The 19596-nt window shown below is 29.5% G+C and overlaps 2 protein-coding genes across 4 annotated transcripts in view; both read right to left on the reverse strand.

Moving 5' to 3' along the window:
- LOC122524085 (putative mediator of RNA polymerase II transcription subunit 10) lies at nucleotides 1-1919 on the reverse strand. The gene is made up of 5 exons (XM_043646167.1): nucleotides 1244-1919; nucleotides 909-959; nucleotides 763-809; nucleotides 514-660; nucleotides 1-414 (listed from the first exon to the last, which is right to left on the reverse strand). Exons 1-5 carry the CDS (start codon nucleotides 1917-1919, stop codon nucleotides 322-324), a joined length of 1014 nt encoding a protein of 337 aa, XP_043502102.1. The 3' UTR covers nucleotides 1-321.
- The window catches only part of LOC122524084 (circadian locomoter output cycles protein kaput-like), a 49038-nt gene continuing 31175 nt past the window's right edge, over nucleotides 1734-19596 (reverse strand). For 2 of the 3 annotated variants that reach the window (XM_043646166.1, XM_043646164.1), the window contains 8 exons: nucleotides 7616-7782; nucleotides 7146-7219; nucleotides 6644-6742; nucleotides 4065-4431; nucleotides 3042-3299; nucleotides 2798-2948; nucleotides 2592-2709; nucleotides 1734-2464 (listed from right to left, as the gene is read on the reverse strand). In XM_043646166.1, coding sequence (XP_043502101.1) covers nucleotides 1934-2464; nucleotides 2592-2709; nucleotides 2798-2948; nucleotides 3042-3299; nucleotides 4065-4431; nucleotides 6644-6742; nucleotides 7146-7219; nucleotides 7616-7782 — 1765 coding nt within the window. In that variant the 3' untranslated portion in view covers nucleotides 1734-1933. The remainder of the gene's footprint in view (nucleotides 2465-2591; nucleotides 2710-2797; nucleotides 2949-3041; nucleotides 3300-4064; nucleotides 4432-6643; nucleotides 6743-7145; nucleotides 7220-7615; nucleotides 7783-19596) is intronic. The other variant, XM_043646165.1, reaches the window with a different exon arrangement.

The following is a 19596-nucleotide window of genomic DNA, read 5'->3' on the forward strand; positions in this document are numbered from 1 at the left end:
TTTTTCTATACGTTTTACTTTCTTTTCTTTTCAAGAAGACAGAAGAATAATAGAATCTCTTCGGTGGTGCAATTCGATGATGCATACATATTGCACGTATGCCAATCGTTAATTTTTTTCTTTCTGCTAGAATGTGATCCAGTAAAAATTTTTCAGACTCATAGTTAATTCGGCAATTTGAGAGAGGAGAAGGACGACACCCTTTTATTTTTCTTCGAACGAATTTACCACGACGATGATATTAGTGGCCTCGAACATCAAATCCCTCGAAATTTATATTTTCATGACAGGTATTTTTAAAAGATCGTATAAACAAATTATTTAAACACCGACGTTTTGCTTCGTATTTACTTGTACATTCAGATGTTCTTGTTGCAATGTCTTTAACATTTGCTTTTGCATTTTATGTTCAGCCTGTAATCGATGCATAACATTTTACCTACATAGAAATAAGTAAAAATATGTGTTTATATATACAAATGATTGGTTAGAAACCAGATCGATTATGGTTACCTGTAGCTGAGTTAAATTTTTTCTTTGAGATTGCAAAACTGGATTCTCAAGGTTGCGTGCCAGCACATCGAATTGGGATTCTTGTATGGTAATACAATTCGCTAGTTTGAGATGACTCATCTTTATCTCGTCATTGAGCAGATGTTCCTGTGAACAATCATCAAGTTAATTTACGTTTAATTTTTATATTTTACAAATCATATTAAAATAAAAAAATAAAAAAAATAAAAATTTCTCTCTCTTACTCACATTATCGATCGACGGCAACTCTAGCGAATTCACCTCATCATAGTTTTCTAGAATAAAATTGTAAAAAAAAATGGCCTGGTTAGTATACCAATTTAGAAATGGAGAATCGAGAAATAAAAAAATAAGCATTGAAGAATGTTACATACTTTCAAAACCCATTACAGGTCGTAGATTATTAAATATTTTTAGCACAAAATCTGTAAAAATAAAAAAAATGTATAAGCATCATTTATAATCTATTGGCTAATCCAATTCTAACGGTTCAATAAATTTAGCAGCTAAGGACCGCCAATAATGAAAGATCAAATTGAAATGAAAAAATAATCGAAAAAATATATGCAAAGAAAAACAAAAACAAAACAAAAATGAAACGAAAATAAAAAAAAAAATAAAAAAAGAAAGAATTGTTAAAGTGCATCTTGTTCATACAAATTATGTATAAAGAGGCACTTTATTTACTTCGTCATTAATATTGCAGTACCTGGAGTATGTTCCATGATCGTGTTATACTCCTCCTCAATACTCTTGCATCCCTGAAAAGTCCTGATATGGTTGAGTGTATGAATATCCTCTAATGATATGTCATTAACTCTCTCGTTTAAATCAACTATGTTGGGGATTTCCAATGACGTTGATGAATCTAATAATTGTGGATACTTGATATTACAAAGTCCAATGTTTGAATTCGGTGAGTCCATAGGTATAATTTGAACGGGTTGAGTATGATCCTGATCATAAGTATCAAATTCATCTAGTCCTGGAAACAGTTCATTCTTAAAAAAAGGACAATGAACATATGAAAACCTATGTTCTTCTGACTGTTGTTGTAGTTGTTGTTGCTCTTCTTGTTGTTGTTGTTGTTGTTGCTGCTGTTGTTGTTCGTGTTGAACCTCAGAAATGATTTCATATTTTTTCTTATTTTTTCGCTTTCTCGAACGAAATGTATCACAACTGACGTTATCTTCGTTATATTTTCTTTTCGACACGTCAGTCTCGGATTCGCCCGTGTCATTATCTAAAGACTTGAAAGTATTATCAATCTTCCCTTTATTAATTTTCATAAGCTTAATTGGTACAAAAGAGGCACGTTCAAGTATGGCTGCAGGTGTCCTCTCTCTATTACGATATTCTTGTTCTAAAGCTTTTGCCTTTCTCATTATTCCTTTCAAAGTTATAGGTTTTCTTGAATACATATCATTAGAAAAAATCGGAGTTTTTTTTTTCCAACTCGTCGCTTTTGTTGTTGTTGTTGTTCTTGTTGTTGTTGTTGTTCTTGTTGTTGTTGTTGTTCTTGTTGTTGTTGTTGTTGTTGTCCATCCGACATAATTTCTTCTTCAACGATAGAATCGGCAATTGTTTTAGTGGTGATCAACGATTGACATCCTTCATTCGTTTCATTACTAGGTTCTTGTTTTACAGCAGGATTGTTGTTGCTGCATTTGTTGTCGTCGTTAGGCGTCGAAGTACAATGATCGATCTTTTTTATACGAATTTTACTGGTTTGCGCAGTTACCGGTGGTAACCTTTGCGAAAATATAGCTGCTTTAGCAAATTGTGAATTAGGCATTGGTTTTGGTGAAAGACGATCTTCCGAAATAGATGGCGAAGGTAAATCGCTGATTAGATGAGTAATTGCGTCTTCTAATTTGGAATCATCTTCTAGGCTTGCATCTGAGTTAGATTTTTTAGAATCCGGTCCCTGCTTGATGTATATATATATATATATATAAAAAAAAAAATACAATAAACATCTTCAAAATATCGAGTATGATCATCACTGCACATTTTGTTATTTTATATTTTTATAAATTTACATCAATTCGGCGTACCATATTGAACGAAACATCTTCAGTGTTTTGAATCATAGCAGCAGCCTTCGTGAAACCGGATACAGTAGCTGAAAATCTTTCCTTCATTTCTCTAACAAATTCAATACCTTCTTCTTCACTGTAAAAACCAAATTGGAAAAGATTCATGTTTTATATCTCAATTTTATCTTCTTTTTTTTTTTTTATTTTAAATAAAAAATACTCACGAGACTAAAGTATTGATACAGACAAACGATTCAACGGATTGGGTATCTTTGTCGTATTCCAAATAACCATGAGTTCTCAGGTAAATGAATTGGCCAGTTTTGGAAAGTAACCTGTAGCAGGACGAACCACAAGGTTCAGCACGGTCATACACTGTTACACAAAAAATATTAATTAATTAATCTAAACAATTATAAGACTAGATCATATATATATATTATTTATATATTATATTATATATCATACTTTGGCGTAGTCCAATGATGGTCCACCTAACATCGTCCTTGTGCATATATTTAAATGCACTCATACCGGAAACTTCTTCCGACATGTAACCTGCCACAATGGATATCCTGTGATCGCAATAAATGATACGACCATCAACCAAATGCCTTGTTACATATTCTTCTTTATTAGCATCCATTATAGATAGTTCAGTAATAGGACGCTTTTTGGGAAACCATGCAACACCAACGAAGATGATATCGTTGCTGGTAGGCGTTCCTGAAGAAAAAACAATAATTTATTAAGAAACGTATATTATTTTTTTTTATTAATGACAATACAAACGATTCGGAAATAACCCTTAAACGATTTACAAATCTTTGATAGATCTCGGTAAGAGATGAAGAAAAATACAAAAACAACAAAAATATAATAATAATAATAATAATAATAAAAGTTTTTCGCGACGATGCCTACGCTTTTCGCGAGCCAACACGATGCCGTGAATCTAAATTTAAATACTCAGGGGGATTAAGAGTAAATATTTGCGATACACACGGCTCGGAAAAAGTTAGCTTAGGTTTCTTCGTTGAGTCTTGTGTGTTACGTGCAGAGTGCCCACCAGCAGTTAGACACCCAACATCTCTCAACGATAAAAACGCAATATCATTGATTCGTAAAACAAAAAAAAAAAAAAAGAAAGTGCAGTGTTACTTTTAATGATTATTAACCCCCTTTGACTGGTCAGTAATGTTGGTTTGCGTATTGATTATTATTTCGAATCTTTTGTCACATGTATAAAAATTATATTAAGATACAAAAATTAAAAATTTTATTATTAGATCTGATTAACAATAATAATAATAATAATAATAATAATAAACTATTCCATGTTTCCTTATATAAAATACTTCAGGTAAAAAAGTATTCAACCCTGAAAGGATTAAAACGAGAAATGAATTTCTTTTTAAGATAGAAAAGGTATAATTATTTATATTTAATTGTTATTTATCCGATTAATTTATATAAATGTTATTTAACTACCTCGATGTCGTGCACCACGATTCTCAGGATTTTCACAAGCGTCGGCAAGTTTGAGGACTCCTGTCACGTTCAAACACTCATATTGTGTGTGTTCACGTCTGGTAACCGTGCGTTGTGACATACGCAACATGAACATCCGTCTCTGTTTGCGAAATGTTTTCCTATCGGTGACGTTTCTATCCGAATTATTCTTTTGCGATGTTGAACTCGACGCGGAAGACATCTCCGAGGAATTTGAATTACTGTCACCGTCGGAGGTCATAGAACTGACGATCGGTTGCATCTCGTCCGGTGTTAAATTTTTCGTCAATTCTTCGTGATCCTCCGAATAAACGTAATGATACAACGATTGCCCCGTCAATTCTTTCTGCAAACGAACAACACAAAAAAAAAATAAAAAAAAAAAATTTAAAAAATCATTAAATATTTAGGTGTATGATTTTTTTTGGATACCAATTAAAAAATACATCAAAGTTATTGCAATCCTCTCTCCTCTCCCTGTTGAGTTTATAATACAGATCAGTATTTTTTAATTATTTTTCTTTTATGTATTTTTCACAAATAATATTAATATTTGTGATATAAAATGATAATAGGTAATATATATAAGTGGGTGTAATTATAAATTATCAATATTTTCACACGAATGATTTTAAATTTGTAATAAAATATCTCTGTCGATTGCGTAAATCGAAAAATATTGACCATTTTTTTTTGCATGGATTATATTATAATAAAATTGTCTACTTTTATACTTTTGATTAATAATAAATTGATAAATTGATACTTTTATATCTCGATAGGTGTATCTGTATTTATAATAAGATATCTCTATATGTATATTTTTGGTATATTATTTTATTAATTATTTTACCACATGAGATAAGAAACTGTAATTGCCAATATAATCAAATATCAGTAAAGAAAAATTATTTAAAAGAAAAAAAAAATAAAGAAAAAAAAAATACTGATCAAATAAATATGAATGAACGAGTGAATGACGGAGAATCGCGTTTCTTTTCCATTTTTTTTCTTTTTTTTTTTTTCTAATATACATTATACGTAGGGAATATTTCATCCTCGTCGTCGTAGTCGTCGGTCTCTCATTTTCCCTGCGGGAAAAAAATTTTTTCTTTTACTCGGAGAACAATGACACCCTGATTGTGTATTCTGTCTTAAAAAAAAAAAAAAAAAAAAAAAAAAAAAAAAAAAGAAGAAAAGAAAAAAAGAAAAAACCTCCCCGAAAGAAAGAAAGAAAGACAGACGAACGAACGAACGGACAGACAGAGAAAATAGGAAAGATACGTAAGAACGAAAAAGAAAAGGAAAAAGAAAGAAAATGATAGAAATATAAAATAAAAAGAAGAAAAAAAAAAGGATATGAGAAGGTGGTGTATGTGTATAATAAGGGATAAACAAGATTCTTTTTTTTCCTCCTGGTAGTTTTCTTTCCTATTTCTACTTTAGTGATATATATCTATTTGAATGTGTCCTTTTTACGACAATATAACTAACTTCGTTAGGTTTCCCCTAACAACGGTAAGCAAATTATCATTATCTTCTCGAGGATATATAACGTTAAGTATATATATATATTTATTATAATAAAAATTACGCGATCATCGATCTTATTAATTTAATCATCATTTCGTCAATAATTTCGTAATATATTTTTTAATTCAATCGTATCACTACGAATGATCTCATTCATCATTTTGATTATACGTAATTTTGTTACACATACGACAACACTCGAGTATATACTTCGAAATACGAAGAAACATTTTGCGAGAATGGGAGAAAGGGGAGGGGGGGTTGGAACAACAATAAAAAAAAATTAAAATTGTCTTTTGATTTACTCGCGATACGAAAAATGAGCATTCGGAAATTTCGTTGTTTCTTTTTTATCTGACGAATTGACGTCATCTACTATTATCTGATTAAAAAAAAAAAAATGTCGTCCCATTTGTAAGCGTATTTTAATTTATGTGTGCTGGATACAATTAAAAGGAAAGAACAAAAGAAAAAATATCTAGAGTAATCAATGTGAAAAGAAAAAAAAAGAAAAGTTTTAATAACTTTGACGTCAAAGCAAAACTCATTTGTATTGGAATATAGAAAAGTTTGTATCGAGTTAAATGAAAAAACCGTAGCAATCATGGTTGACATGGAAACAACGAGTTTTTACATTCCTAACCTAACTAAATTCAATTTCTATATCATTTTTAATCAAAAATGTAAGCGAATCTGAAAATATCGAGTACGTGATACTCGAAAAGGGTGGTGGTGATGACGATGGTGATGATCATCACTCTGTGAATTTCATTTAATCTCACCAAATATGACATTTTGGTTATTATAATTTCGTCGTATGGCGGCCATATTTTATATCTCAACCATTTTTCAATCTCACACAGTAAAATAATAATAATAATAATATTCTTAAAGTATATGATAAATGGAAGAGAAAAGAAATTCATCGAAAAATATACGTTAGGTTATAGAAAAAAAAAAATAAAAAAAAAACACAAGTTTACATAGATTTATGTGGATGAATATTGATATATATATATATATACCTGAGCGTGACCAAGATGGCGTTCTACTTGTTGGCTGACATAAACAATCTTTCCTGCAGACGTTACGACGATGAAAAAACCAGCTCGGCCAATTAAATTCTATCGAAGGAAAAGAAAAGTGATCACTGTGATTACAAATTATCATATATATATATATATATATATGTAAAAATATTTGAAATAATAAATTAAAGATATTCCGAATAAAAATATATATATGTACACACTCATAGGGGGGCACAGAAAAAGGCAACAAGATCACCAATCAATGTATTACCAGTTGACTTCTTTAAAAGTATTAAATATAGAAGGCTTGTATCATTTTTAAGATTAAAAGAGACAAGGGGGCAAATGTTATGATCGTCGAATAACGATTCGTTTCAATATAATGTTTCCCTTTTTTCTTCTCTTTCTTTTTTCCTTTTTTATAGATATATAAATTTCTTCGAAATTTCGATCGAATATAAAGAGAAAATATAATCATTTTGAACGTTGCACTTACATCCAAAATATATTGTTCTATGTCCAAGTCTTTGAATTGCTTCGGTAAAAAATTGGCCGATCCGCGTCCAAGTGCTAAAAAAAGAAAAAAAAAAAATAAAAAAAAAAACAAAACGATAGAAAACGTTTCAAAACACACGTACAACAATTAAACTCTTCGAACAATAATATTATTCATAAATATTATGGGGGCGAGAAGCAAAAGTTCGTGCGTCTTTTTATAAATTAATATTTCCGAAATAAATTTTACAAAGAGAGAGAGAAATAAAAAATAAAAAAAAAAGGAAACAATCCAATTATGCAATTTATGACACAGACAATTCGTGATACAACAAATGCACGAACTTTTGATTAATAGTGATTAGAGTATGCGATAGTATGCAATAGAAGACTAAGACTATGAATGAAAGAAGTAGATGAAAAATGAGAAAAAAAAAAATAAAAAAAAAACAGAAAATCCTCCAAACTCACTGTAATCCGTTCTTAAATATGACGTAGCTAATCGTAGGATAGATATCTTGTCCAACCTTCTTGGACATCCAACGATAATAGGAACTAAGGACGCCATCGCCGAGATATTGGTATTGAGATTGTCTCGACGTTGTTTTTCTGCCATATTTCGCGATGCTCGCGGATTACTGTAACAAATAAAAAAAAAAAATAAATAAATAAACAAATGAAAACGATATAACATACGATAGGTAAAACGTCATACACATATACAAGCATTAAATTCGTTATAATTGCATTTGAAAATACGATACGATTGAATTTTCCACGAGGGGTGGGGGGGTGAGTGGTTAGGAGGGGTTTGGACGAACCCCCCCCCCTTTGCTTTATTATAAATATTTTTCCTGTAACGATGGAAGAATCTCTATTATTATTATTATTATTATTATTTAATTTTACTTTTCTTTTTCATTGGATTTGATATTGATGATGGTGGGATCAATAAAATCCATTAAACTTATATATACATATGTTAAGTACATATATAAATAATTTAAAATTGTTTTCATTGAATTAGAAAATGCTACATGATAGAATTTTTCATAAAGGGGTGGTGGGTGGTAATTTGAATGAAGCCCATTTTTTTGCTTGAGTATAAATAATATTCTCTAAAAGTCTAAAAACATTATTAATATAATAATATATTATTAATTTATTATATTATATTAATAATATTAATATTAATATTATTTTAATTAATTATTAATTATTAATTATTATTAATATTAATATTAATATTATTTTGACAGAGGCAAATGTTCACACAGTGATAAATCGTATGACGTTATTTGTTTATTTTCTTTCTCTCCTTTTTCATCGAATCCGGTGTTGATGATGATGACTGACGACCGATAGGATTGGTAGAATCAAACAGAGTTATCAGGTACCTTATGGGTTCCCATAAGGGAATAACCAAGATGAAAATGATCTCTGTGCTAATAACGGAACCCTGTATCTAGAAATAGATACACTTATCGTGCGTGTTTATATGAGTATAGGTAAGAAGAGGATGTGTGTCTGATAACTACACGAAACAGATGTGTTGTGTGGTAAAATTCTGAACCTCTTCCTCCTCCCCCACTACTATCTTTGCCCACCAACAATAATCCCACGCTTAGTAAAACGTAGTCAGGAAAATAATTCTTGATATTTACCAATCAAAATTTATTTATATTTTTTGTTTTTTATAGGAATGATTATTTTGTAAAAAAAAAAAAAAATAATCCATTTTCGTCTCGTTTAAAAAATGACAAAAAAGGAAATACAACAACAAAATAAATTATTAACGAGTAGGAAATTAATAATCCCATGAATGTATATGTTTATGCACGTACGTATATATATATGTGCATACGTATACATGCGTAATACAAAGTACATCTGTATAAATATATTTTTCTTAACTTTATTTATCTCTCAACATTTTAAACGCGGAATATACGCGTTAAATGGCATCGAAAGGAGGGTGGATAATTTACCGTTCGAATAAAATTTCGAAGAAACGCGCACAAACACATACACACATCATACACACACACACGTGATATAACGTTAATCCGAGGTTTTAAGTCAGATTGCAGTAAACAACTGACACTTTTGGCCTTCCCGTTTGGTATTTATTATTATATCGTATCACCAACGAAATCTGAACGATTCACCTTCGAAATACGATTAACTTGCGTGACACTTTATAAAACACAATTTAGATATATATTCGTAAATACGATTTAAAATATACAAAGTTATAGAATTAGATAATTATTTAGAAAAGTTAAAATGTGTATATGAAATACAATATATGTATAAATGATGACGATGATGATGATGATGATGATGATGCACAAGAACATTAACAATATATACTAAGACATAAAATGCTTGATTTTCGAACAATTTATTGTGAACAAAATATTATAACAGGTGTAAAGATTATTTTGCGCTGCAACAACACCAACTCTCCTCTGTCTCTTCCTTCACTTCTTCCTCCTCCTTCTCCTGTTTCGAATACGAACCGATGAAAACCGAGGAAAGAAGAAAAGTCAGCCGATGAGCCCTTCTGTTTCTCAAGATGCGATATTTTATATCGATGACACGTAGAAATACATAATACATATACTATTTCTTTAAATATAAATAGGTGCCCCATAATTATGAAAGTGGTCTAAGTCAAAATGAAAAAAAAAAATATGAGTTTATTAGTTATTTCACACCACATTATTTGAAACTAAATGAATTCAATGTAATTTTCACGATATTGTCAAAAATGAACCGTTAGATAATGTTTGTTATTTGAATATTATATAGAATTCATTTAATGTTCAATTGTAATCCTTAAAATAATTTGTCAGGATTGAAATATTCTTATACCACTTCTCCTCCTTATCGTTTTTCGTAAAATTAAATAATTTTCGGTAGACAAGAAAAAAGAAAAAAAAAAAAACAAATAGAATAATTAACAAATCCTAAGAAAAATTATCTCGCGTTACCTTACTTTTTATTTTTTTTTTAGTTTATTTTTTTACTTTTGTTTTTTTTTTTACAGAACGATCACGCGAACGTTGTTGTCAATGAACATTTTTTAAAAATAACAGTTAACAATAAATTTCGACTGACAACAATGATACGCGAGCAAAAAAGTATGGTATAATAATTAAAATTAAATAAAAAAAAAAAGAAATAGGTCTCGAGGTTATCCGAACAGGTTACACAATGATGAAACTATTCTATCCAATTATCCAATTAACGGCCTTGAACAAAGTTATCGCTAAAGATAACGAGGGGCTAAGAGAGGGATTCCTTGTTTGAATGTTTTCATAGAGTTTAGAGCTCAAATATCACGGGAAAGTGAGTAAGTGAGTAAGTGAGTGAGTGAGTGAGTGAGTGAGTGAGTTACTGAGTGATTACGTTTATGGCCTCGAGAGCAACTTCGACATAACAGGATAAACCAAACTGATAATTAATCGGTATTCAATGATATATAAAATCGTTAAGAACTGTGAACGAAGTTTCTCCCCTTTACTCTCCCACCCCTCTCCCCCATCTCTTTCTTTTGACGCACATCGATCGATCGATGGTTGTTGCCAAACAACATTTTCATCCCATTAATGTATTCGAATATGCACAGTGATTGCAAATGCAACGATCCGTGAAAGTATCTATATATATGTGTGTATGTGTGTGTGTGTATGTATGTATGTATTTGTAATATCTTTCACAAGATAACGCGTCAATCATATTCTTGTTTCTGTATATTAAAGGTTTATTTGAACGATAAAGTAAAAGAAATAATTGATTACTTTGTTTCCCCGAAATGAATAAAAGGAATAAAAATAATTAAAAATCTATATCAAAGTGTATAGAAAGAGAAATAGAGTGATTTTGCTGTATGTGTGTACGTACGTGTGTGTGTGTTTTTTCTTATCAATCGATCGAATTAAAAATGATTGTAAAAAATTGGGACGGAAAAGAATGAAATAAAAAGAAAAACACGAAGGTGGAAGGGAAAAGAAGAAGAGAAAACGTTTGTTTTTAATTATTATCGATCGTTTAAAATAAAGAGTTAATAGATCGATCAATCTTTTGAAAAAAGAAAGAAAGAAAGAAAGAAAGAAAGAAAGGAAGGAAGGAATGAATGTTAGATAAATTATAGCAACACGATCGAGTATTGCGATGATATCTGTATTTATTTATAGCCGTGTTGAACTTGCTTGCAAAACGGATAATCATCTCTACGATACAACTAACACACACAAACATACGTTTTCTTACGATTCCTAGGTCCATTTTTATGACAGTAGGGGTGGTCAGGCAAATCGTCAAGTGGATTGAGGTTACCTATTGGGTTGGCAACTAAAGTGAGTGTGTATTTGTTGGTTGTCAACTAAGTGCACACTTGTGGTTACTTTTATAAAAATCTACAACCTCTCTTTTTCTTTATCTTTCTCTTTCTTTTTATTTATCTATCTATATATCTCTATATCTCTTTGCAGAAATAAGTATTTACATAAATATTTATATATATAAAGAAATTATTCAAATAAATTTCATATATTATAATATATTACGTTTGCAACTAAGTGCACACTTATGGTTAACTTTAATAAAAATCTACAACCTCTCTTTCTCTCTCTCTTTCTTTGTAGAAATAAGTATTTACATAAATATTTATATATATATAAAGAAATTATTCAAATAAATTTAATATATTATAATATATTAGGTTGGCAACTAAGTGCATACTTATGGTTTTAATATTTTATCTATTGGTATATAATATTTATCTATCTATATATCTCTCTATTTCTTTGTATAAATACAAGTGTGTGTATTTACCTAAATATTTATCTATTATCTATAAATAAAGAAATTATTAAAAAAAGAAAAAAAAAAAATTTAATATATTATGAGTTAGAAACTAATTGTAAGTATACTTGTGGTTACTTTAATAAAAAAACCTACATATATCTATAAAGAAATTATTAAAATAAATTTAATATATTATAATATATTGAGTTGGCAACTAAGTGCACTTGTGGTTACTTTAATAAAAACCTATAAGTCCCTGGGACCTGTGTTTTCAACAGGTTCTTGTTAAAAGTAACCATGCTCACTTAGTTGCCAATCAAAAAATCCACAATCACTTAGTTGTCAACCCAATACTACTACTAATCAGACAACTAAAGACTCTACTAATTATCGATTTAAATTAAATAACATTTTATCAATGTTGCAAGGAAAATTTTGCCATTTCATATACTTTCCTAAATTATGTTAATCATATACTTCGAATTCTAACGAAATAAAATTAAAAATATTTCAAATAATGTATCGTTGGATAACTTTCTTTTCTTTCTTATCCTATCTATCCTTTTTTTCCCTCTCTCTTATCCTATCTCACCTTTACCTCTTTTTCTTTCTCTCCTTATCATTTTTATCACATTACCCTTTCCTCCCACACTCCACCCACAATTATCGTATGATTATTCAATTCGTTGTATTCGTTACTTTGTTAATTAAATTTAACTCGCTTTATTGTACAATATAAATCATCAACTTATAACAATAACAATAATAATAATAATAATCGTACGTGCTTATCAAATTACTAATTTATTTTTCATCGAATCAGAATTTTACTTTTTGTGTCACCAAAACTTGCCTCCCATCTCGTATAGATTTATATGTATTATTTTAAGATAGTAATAGTAGTAGTGGTAGTGGTGGTGGTGGTAATAATGCGTAAAAATGTGTTCGGAGTAGGAAAAAATAAAAAAAAAAAATACAAAAGTACGATAAGATTACACACACACACACACAATATATTATTTTCTTATGACAATATTTTAGCTTTTTTCTTGATAGATGATCTCGCGAATTCAATTGAAATCAACCGAACGAACGAGATTACGAGTATATATATGATGATACCGATCTTTCTTTTCTTTTTTTTACTTTTTTTTTTCTCCTCTAATCAGACTTCTTGTTGATAAGCCGACGAAATTTTCTTGTATTGTCTTCGAATTGTATTTTATTGATATATATATATATTCGTTTGCGAGTTGTTTATCTGGTTTGACGTCCGTTATTTTTATATTATATGCAACATAAGTTAAATAAATAAGCGAGTACTTGTACATATATCTGACGATAAAAAAAAGCAACCAAAAAAAATTTCAAGAGACACGAATGCGTGTATATCATGAGTATACACCTTATTATTACATGTATTTACATATATATATTTGTTTTTATTATACTTATTCATACTTATTTGTTTTTCTTTTTTTTCTTTTTTTTTCTTCTTTTCTCCTTACAAGTTATAATTTGTTTATCTACTTGACATACAGTGAATAAATTTCTAGAAGATATTATAATATTAAACTTTACCATCTCTAATTGTGCATCGTACTCGCATCTAGATCTCTTATTTTTTTCTTTTTTTCTCAAACGTTATAAACATGTCAATAAGTTACTATGAAATAACAACAAAGAAAAAAACAAATAAAAAGGAAGAAAAAGAAGGAAAATTATCGGAATATAAAGCAATTACGAATGCAAATTGAAAAACATTTATTAATATCGGATAGAAGTAACACCCCCTCCTCCCCCTTTTCCCTTTTCCCGAGGTCGTTTTAAAAGAAGACATAAAAGAAATAAATTAACGATAATTAGGAAAAAGTAGAAAAATATGAAAAATAAATAGAATTAAAAGAAAAGAAGAAAACCAAATCAAACCACCCCCCCCCCATTCTCAATCCCATAAGATTTCTATAAAAAATATTACTTATGGTTTTGTGTAATCTCATCGCAAAGGCAAGTTGTTTTATTTTTTGTTCTGTTATAAAAAAAAAAAAAAGAAATGACAAATCATGTGGAAAATGATCTTAAAAATCTTTAAACACAACTTTCGTGGAAATTTCTACGACGAACGTTGTTTTTTTTTCTCTTTTTTTATCCGTTTCTATGTAAAACGAAACAATTATGATGATTATTATTATCGTTTTACGATTGATAATTTGATTTAATATTTATCTACATCGAAGGCCATCTTAACGACGGATAAAACGCTGCTGACAAATGATTTGTCTTACAAATTAATGCTCTTTTTTTTTCTTCTTTATTTCTTCTCTCTTCTAGTTTTTTTTTCTTTTTTTTTTTTTTTTATTTATATATATATATATAACTCGTAATTTGTTATGCGATGACGACAAAACATGATATTTCAAATTGCTTTGCTGCTACCATATTATAGAGAAACATAATAACGTTGATTTGATACAAATTACGAAGCATATAAATAAATAAATAAATAAAAAAAGAAGAAATTTTTGCATATTTCTATTTATGTATATTATTCATGAGAATAATAATTCGATGAAAAATATTGTTATTCAAGTTTTATCGTTAAAAAAGATTTGTATAAATAGTTGTTGAAAATCTCGTTGACAAAATATCAGCCAACAAATGAAAAAAAAAAATAATATATATATATATATATGTAATAAAAATGTACACACCGTTTTTTTAATCTTAATGTTGAATGTTTAACAAATTTTGATGAAGTACAAACATATATAAAATGTTACAAAAATTGTGTGTGAAATCATTTGATGAAGATATATGTAAAAAAAAAAAAAAAGAAAAAGAAAAATATTTTCCATCAAATATGCGAAAAGAAAAAATTAGATCAGAAAAGGGAGCCACTTCGAGTGTAAAAAAAAAAAGAATCAATAAATAATAGAAACATCGCATACAATTCTTGCATTTCAATGAAAAAAAAAAAAAAAAAAGAACTCTTCCTTTCTATCGAATCTACGCTATTTGATACGTCGGATGACGCATGCACCCTTCTCAACATCCAGAAAGAACTAAAGGGTGGGAAGGAAGAGGGACGGGAGAATGAATCAAAGAGAAAAAGGAAAGGGAAAGGGAAAGGAAAAGGGAAAGGGAAAGAGAAAGAAACTTGCTGCGTCGAATGCGTTCGTGTAGGGTAGGTCGTGGTAAATCTCTTTGTCTCCCTTCCCCCCACCACTCCCTTCTCCCTTTTCTCTTTTTTTTTTTTAATTCCAGGCTCCTTCTAGTGGACCCTGTTGTTATGTTAGATTTTTTTTTACTATTATATATCTTATATATTTTTCTTTCTTGTTATTTCATTCAAATTAATTATAATACTTATTATATAACTATACTATTATTAATTATATAGATATATAAAATATAATATAATATTTCCATTCATAATAATTATATATATATAGTGTATAATATAAATAAAAAATATATATATATATATATATATTTATCATAATCTGAATAAAAGTGTTTATTATCAATAATATTATTTAGTGACGCAACCCTGACGCATTTGTTCGTTCGAAAAACTCTCCTAATAAATTCGAGCTTTAATTTGTTTAACAAATTCGAGAGGCCCGGGATTCGAACCCAGGATCTTTCGCATACCGAAAGAACGCTCTACCACTTGAGCCACGAAGACCTGTATTATCAATAATATATATAATTTATTATAATCTGAATAAGAGTGTTTATTATCATTGATATATATATATATGTATTTTTCAGGAAAATATTTATATTAATTTATTATTTTTGCAATAAATTACAGATTCAATTAAATGATACAGTTAATGAAGTAAAATTTCAAAATCAGAATGGCGTAATAATTAAAGTATTAAAATAATTAATTAATTAATTACAGGGGTGAATAAATCATGACGTTTTTTTTTTCTTATTTTAATCTATTGTACTGATTATTGAATTAATAAATAATGACAATTTAATCGGTGATTTTACATTGATCATAATCTCAAATCATTAATCTTATTTTCGTTTTTTTTCTCAATTACGACAGAATTCGATTATTTTTCTTTTTATTTTCATATTTATTAATGAAATTGATTATATAATTGATCAATATTAAAAAAACTTATAATTAGTAGTGATTTTACATTGATCATATTTTTGTTTTTCTTCAAATACGAGGTTGATAAGTTTATCTGATTTTTTGCTGTTGTCAATTATTATTAACGATTTTCAATTAACGTTTAATAAATTTTCTATCTACGAGTTTTTCTCAATCGATTGAAGATACGAAGGAAAAAATATATATATATATTCAAAAAGAAAAAAAAGGAGAGTATTAGAACGGATTGCCTGCGTCATCGGTTTTCTAACACGTGATACGTTGCCGTTTATAGTGATGACGTTCCGAGCAGACCCATTAAACAAGGGACGAAAAAAAGCAGGAAAAAGAAAAGAAAAAACGTCGTCTCTTTCTCTCTCTCTCTCACTCTCTCCCAAGATCAAGAATATTTTTTAAACGGAGAGATACCAACCAACCAACCAACCAACCAACCAACCAACCAACCAACCTACCAACCAACCTCCCTACACAAGTTTTTCTATATCTATCCTCGTTTAATATATTCCAGTCAAATATTCATTTTTTTTCATTCATTCTAAAAAATAATTAATATTTTCATTGATATATATATATCTATAATTGATTAAAATAAATTAAAATAAATACAAAAATATTTTGTTTGTTTCCAATTAAAAGTTCGTATCGTAAATTCAAACATTTTAATTATAATAATTAATTATTATATTAATTATTATATATATAGTAATATATATTTAATACTATATAATAATATTATATAGTAATAAAAATATTATAGTAATTAAAAAGAACCTATATCGAAAAGTTTCAACGTATACGAAAATTTAATTAACTATAACTGATCAATCTTTAAACAAAAATAAAAATAAAAAGTCATAGACATTATTTATCATCGAATGCAAATATTTAATTTACTTCGATATACCATCATAGAAATAATAAATAATACAAAAAAAAAGGAAATAATATTCTAATTACAATTGTCGCATCGTAGAACCAAGCAAAAAAACTTCGAATGCAACAGAATGTTAATTAAAATGAATAATCAATCAGTTCATTCGATCGATCGTGGAAAATTTAACGATGATAGTAATGAAAGTGGTAGTCATGGTGGTGGTGGTGGTGGTTTGGGAATAGTATAATATTAATACCAATAATTCTTTATTTAACATTCTAAAAAAATGAGACTCAAAAAAAAATCAAACGACCACCCTTATACTAAAACTTCCCCATCCACCCCCTTTTTTTTCTTTTTCCTCTTTCGATTCTCACCTTTGCACTTGCAAGTTCACTTAGAATCTTTCGTTGTTATTTCGGTAGCATAACGTTGCTGGGTTATGGTTACGAAAATAAGAAGCAAGCAAGCAGCAAGCAAGCAGCAAGCAAGCAAGCAAGCAGCAACCCTTCTTCTTCTTCTTCTTCCTTGCCAGCGGAAAACGCACAAACGACGAGTAGAAAAAAAAGATAAAAAGAAAGAAAGAAAAAAGAAAGAAAAAGAGTCGTCTGGATTGGTTGTGTAAGGTACGTGAGCAGAAGATCGATATACGGTCTAGCTCGGTGTGTGACGTGTATATACCTACAAACGTGTACACACACATACACACACACACCTATATATATACATGTGTACACGCACATACCCCCATTCTTCTTCGTCCTGACTACACGCATTCAAGGTCATGGTTACGAGTTACATACATTTTTAAAACGTACAATTTTTACAAATGTTAGATAGTATAAACGTCGTAAAATGTCAATACATTAATAAATCAATCATTATACGATAAACGAAAGATGATAAAGATGACGATATAACGAAGACAAATTAATTATAATCAAAAATGATTAACGACACATTTCTGTCTGCATTAATAATAATAACAATAACAACAATAATGACAATAATACTCAAGAAAAAAGAAAAAAAAAGAAAAAGAATATACCATAGAAACAATAATTTCCATATGAAAACGTGATTATTTCGTAACGTTTAATAACAAAAAATAGACTAAATAAGAAGCCTAAAAAAAAAAAAGAACCAAATAAATATGATCGTAATTACAAAAATTAATCTATACTTTATCAGCTTCGAAAGAAAAATTGAATGGAAGGTGAGCGGAACGAGGGAGGAAAAACGTTGAGAACCATCGAGGTTTGAAGACCATGTGAAATTTGGAGTCGACGTGGGCAAAAAGCAGACTGTCTAAGAGGTGGTAAAAGGGGGTGGGGTGGGGTGGGGTGAGGTGGTAGGGGGGTAGGAGGGGGTGAGAGGAGGAAAGCCGGCAAGCAAAGCAAGCAAGCAAGCAAGCAAGCAAGAGCAAGCAAGCAAGCACCAGGGCGCGTGGCGTTCGTTGTACTCGGGTGTTCCTGTGTTCTGGTGGTATTGGTAATCATGCAATAAAATAGGTACTAGTAGTAGTTATAGTAGAGTGGTAGTTTATTCATCGTCAAATGGTAATAGAATAATAATAATAATAGTAGTAGTAGTAGTAGTTGTATCGTAGTATTAGTAGTCTTCGTCGTGTTTCAATCCGCGTCCTGCCTCACTGCAAGCCTGCGTGAGCCTTTCGAGAATGCGCCAAAGCCCAGTCAACAGCCCCGCAACTCTCCCACTCCTCTCAACCCACCATACCCCCCCCCCGTTCTGATCATTCTCTCTCTCTCTTGTCTCATCTCGCTCGCTCAGTTCAACTTTCTTTCATTTCCCTAGGCCACAACTCTCCTCGTCTCTCCCCTCTCGTAAATCAACGATCTCCCCCACTAAAACAGTTGGCATGTACCACTACTACTACCAAAACCAACACCAACACCACCACTACCACCATTACCATTACCATTACCAAACCCACCTCCTACTTTAACTTCGACCGACCAGACTATGTTTCTCTCTCTCTTTCTCTCTTTCTCTCTCTCTCTCTCTCTTTCTGTAACTGACTGACTAAACTGTCTGCTAACTCTCAGTTTCTCGGTTTTTCCGATTTACGAATTTAGCCTGGCTCTATACTTTTACTCAACCATGTTTCGAATTATTTCCTCCACGTTCGAATGAAATAATCAAATTAAAGAGGATTTTTCTATTTGGTTTATTTCAAATAAAGGGGAAGAACGAGACATCGATGTTTCGTGGATACAATTAAAAAACACGAAATTTTATATATATGTAACATTTAATAACGTATGAAAATAGTTTATAGGTATGAAAAATAATCAATAAAGAAATAAGTATATAATATTTATCTTTTACACAATCTCATATCTCTTAATTAAACAATAAAATAATATTATATAAAGATTTTTCTATTTGGTTTATTATTTCAAGTGGAGGCAACAGAAGAAACAAAAAACACATCGTTAGGAAGTTATCGATTTAACGAATAAAATTCGATAGTGTGTATTATTATATAATATATATATTTAACGTATGTGAAAATAGTTTATATAAATACTATGACGATAATCAAATCCAGGTAATAATATAATATTTAACGATAGAATCGATTTTCAATGTACAACCACCATTATG

This window comes from Polistes fuscatus, unplaced genomic scaffold (genome assembly GCF_010416935.1).
Source record: "Polistes fuscatus isolate 324 unplaced genomic scaffold, CU_Pfus_HIC Scaffold7, whole genome shotgun sequence".
NCBI classification, from domain to species: Eukaryota; Metazoa; Arthropoda; class Insecta; order Hymenoptera; family Vespidae; genus Polistes; species Polistes fuscatus.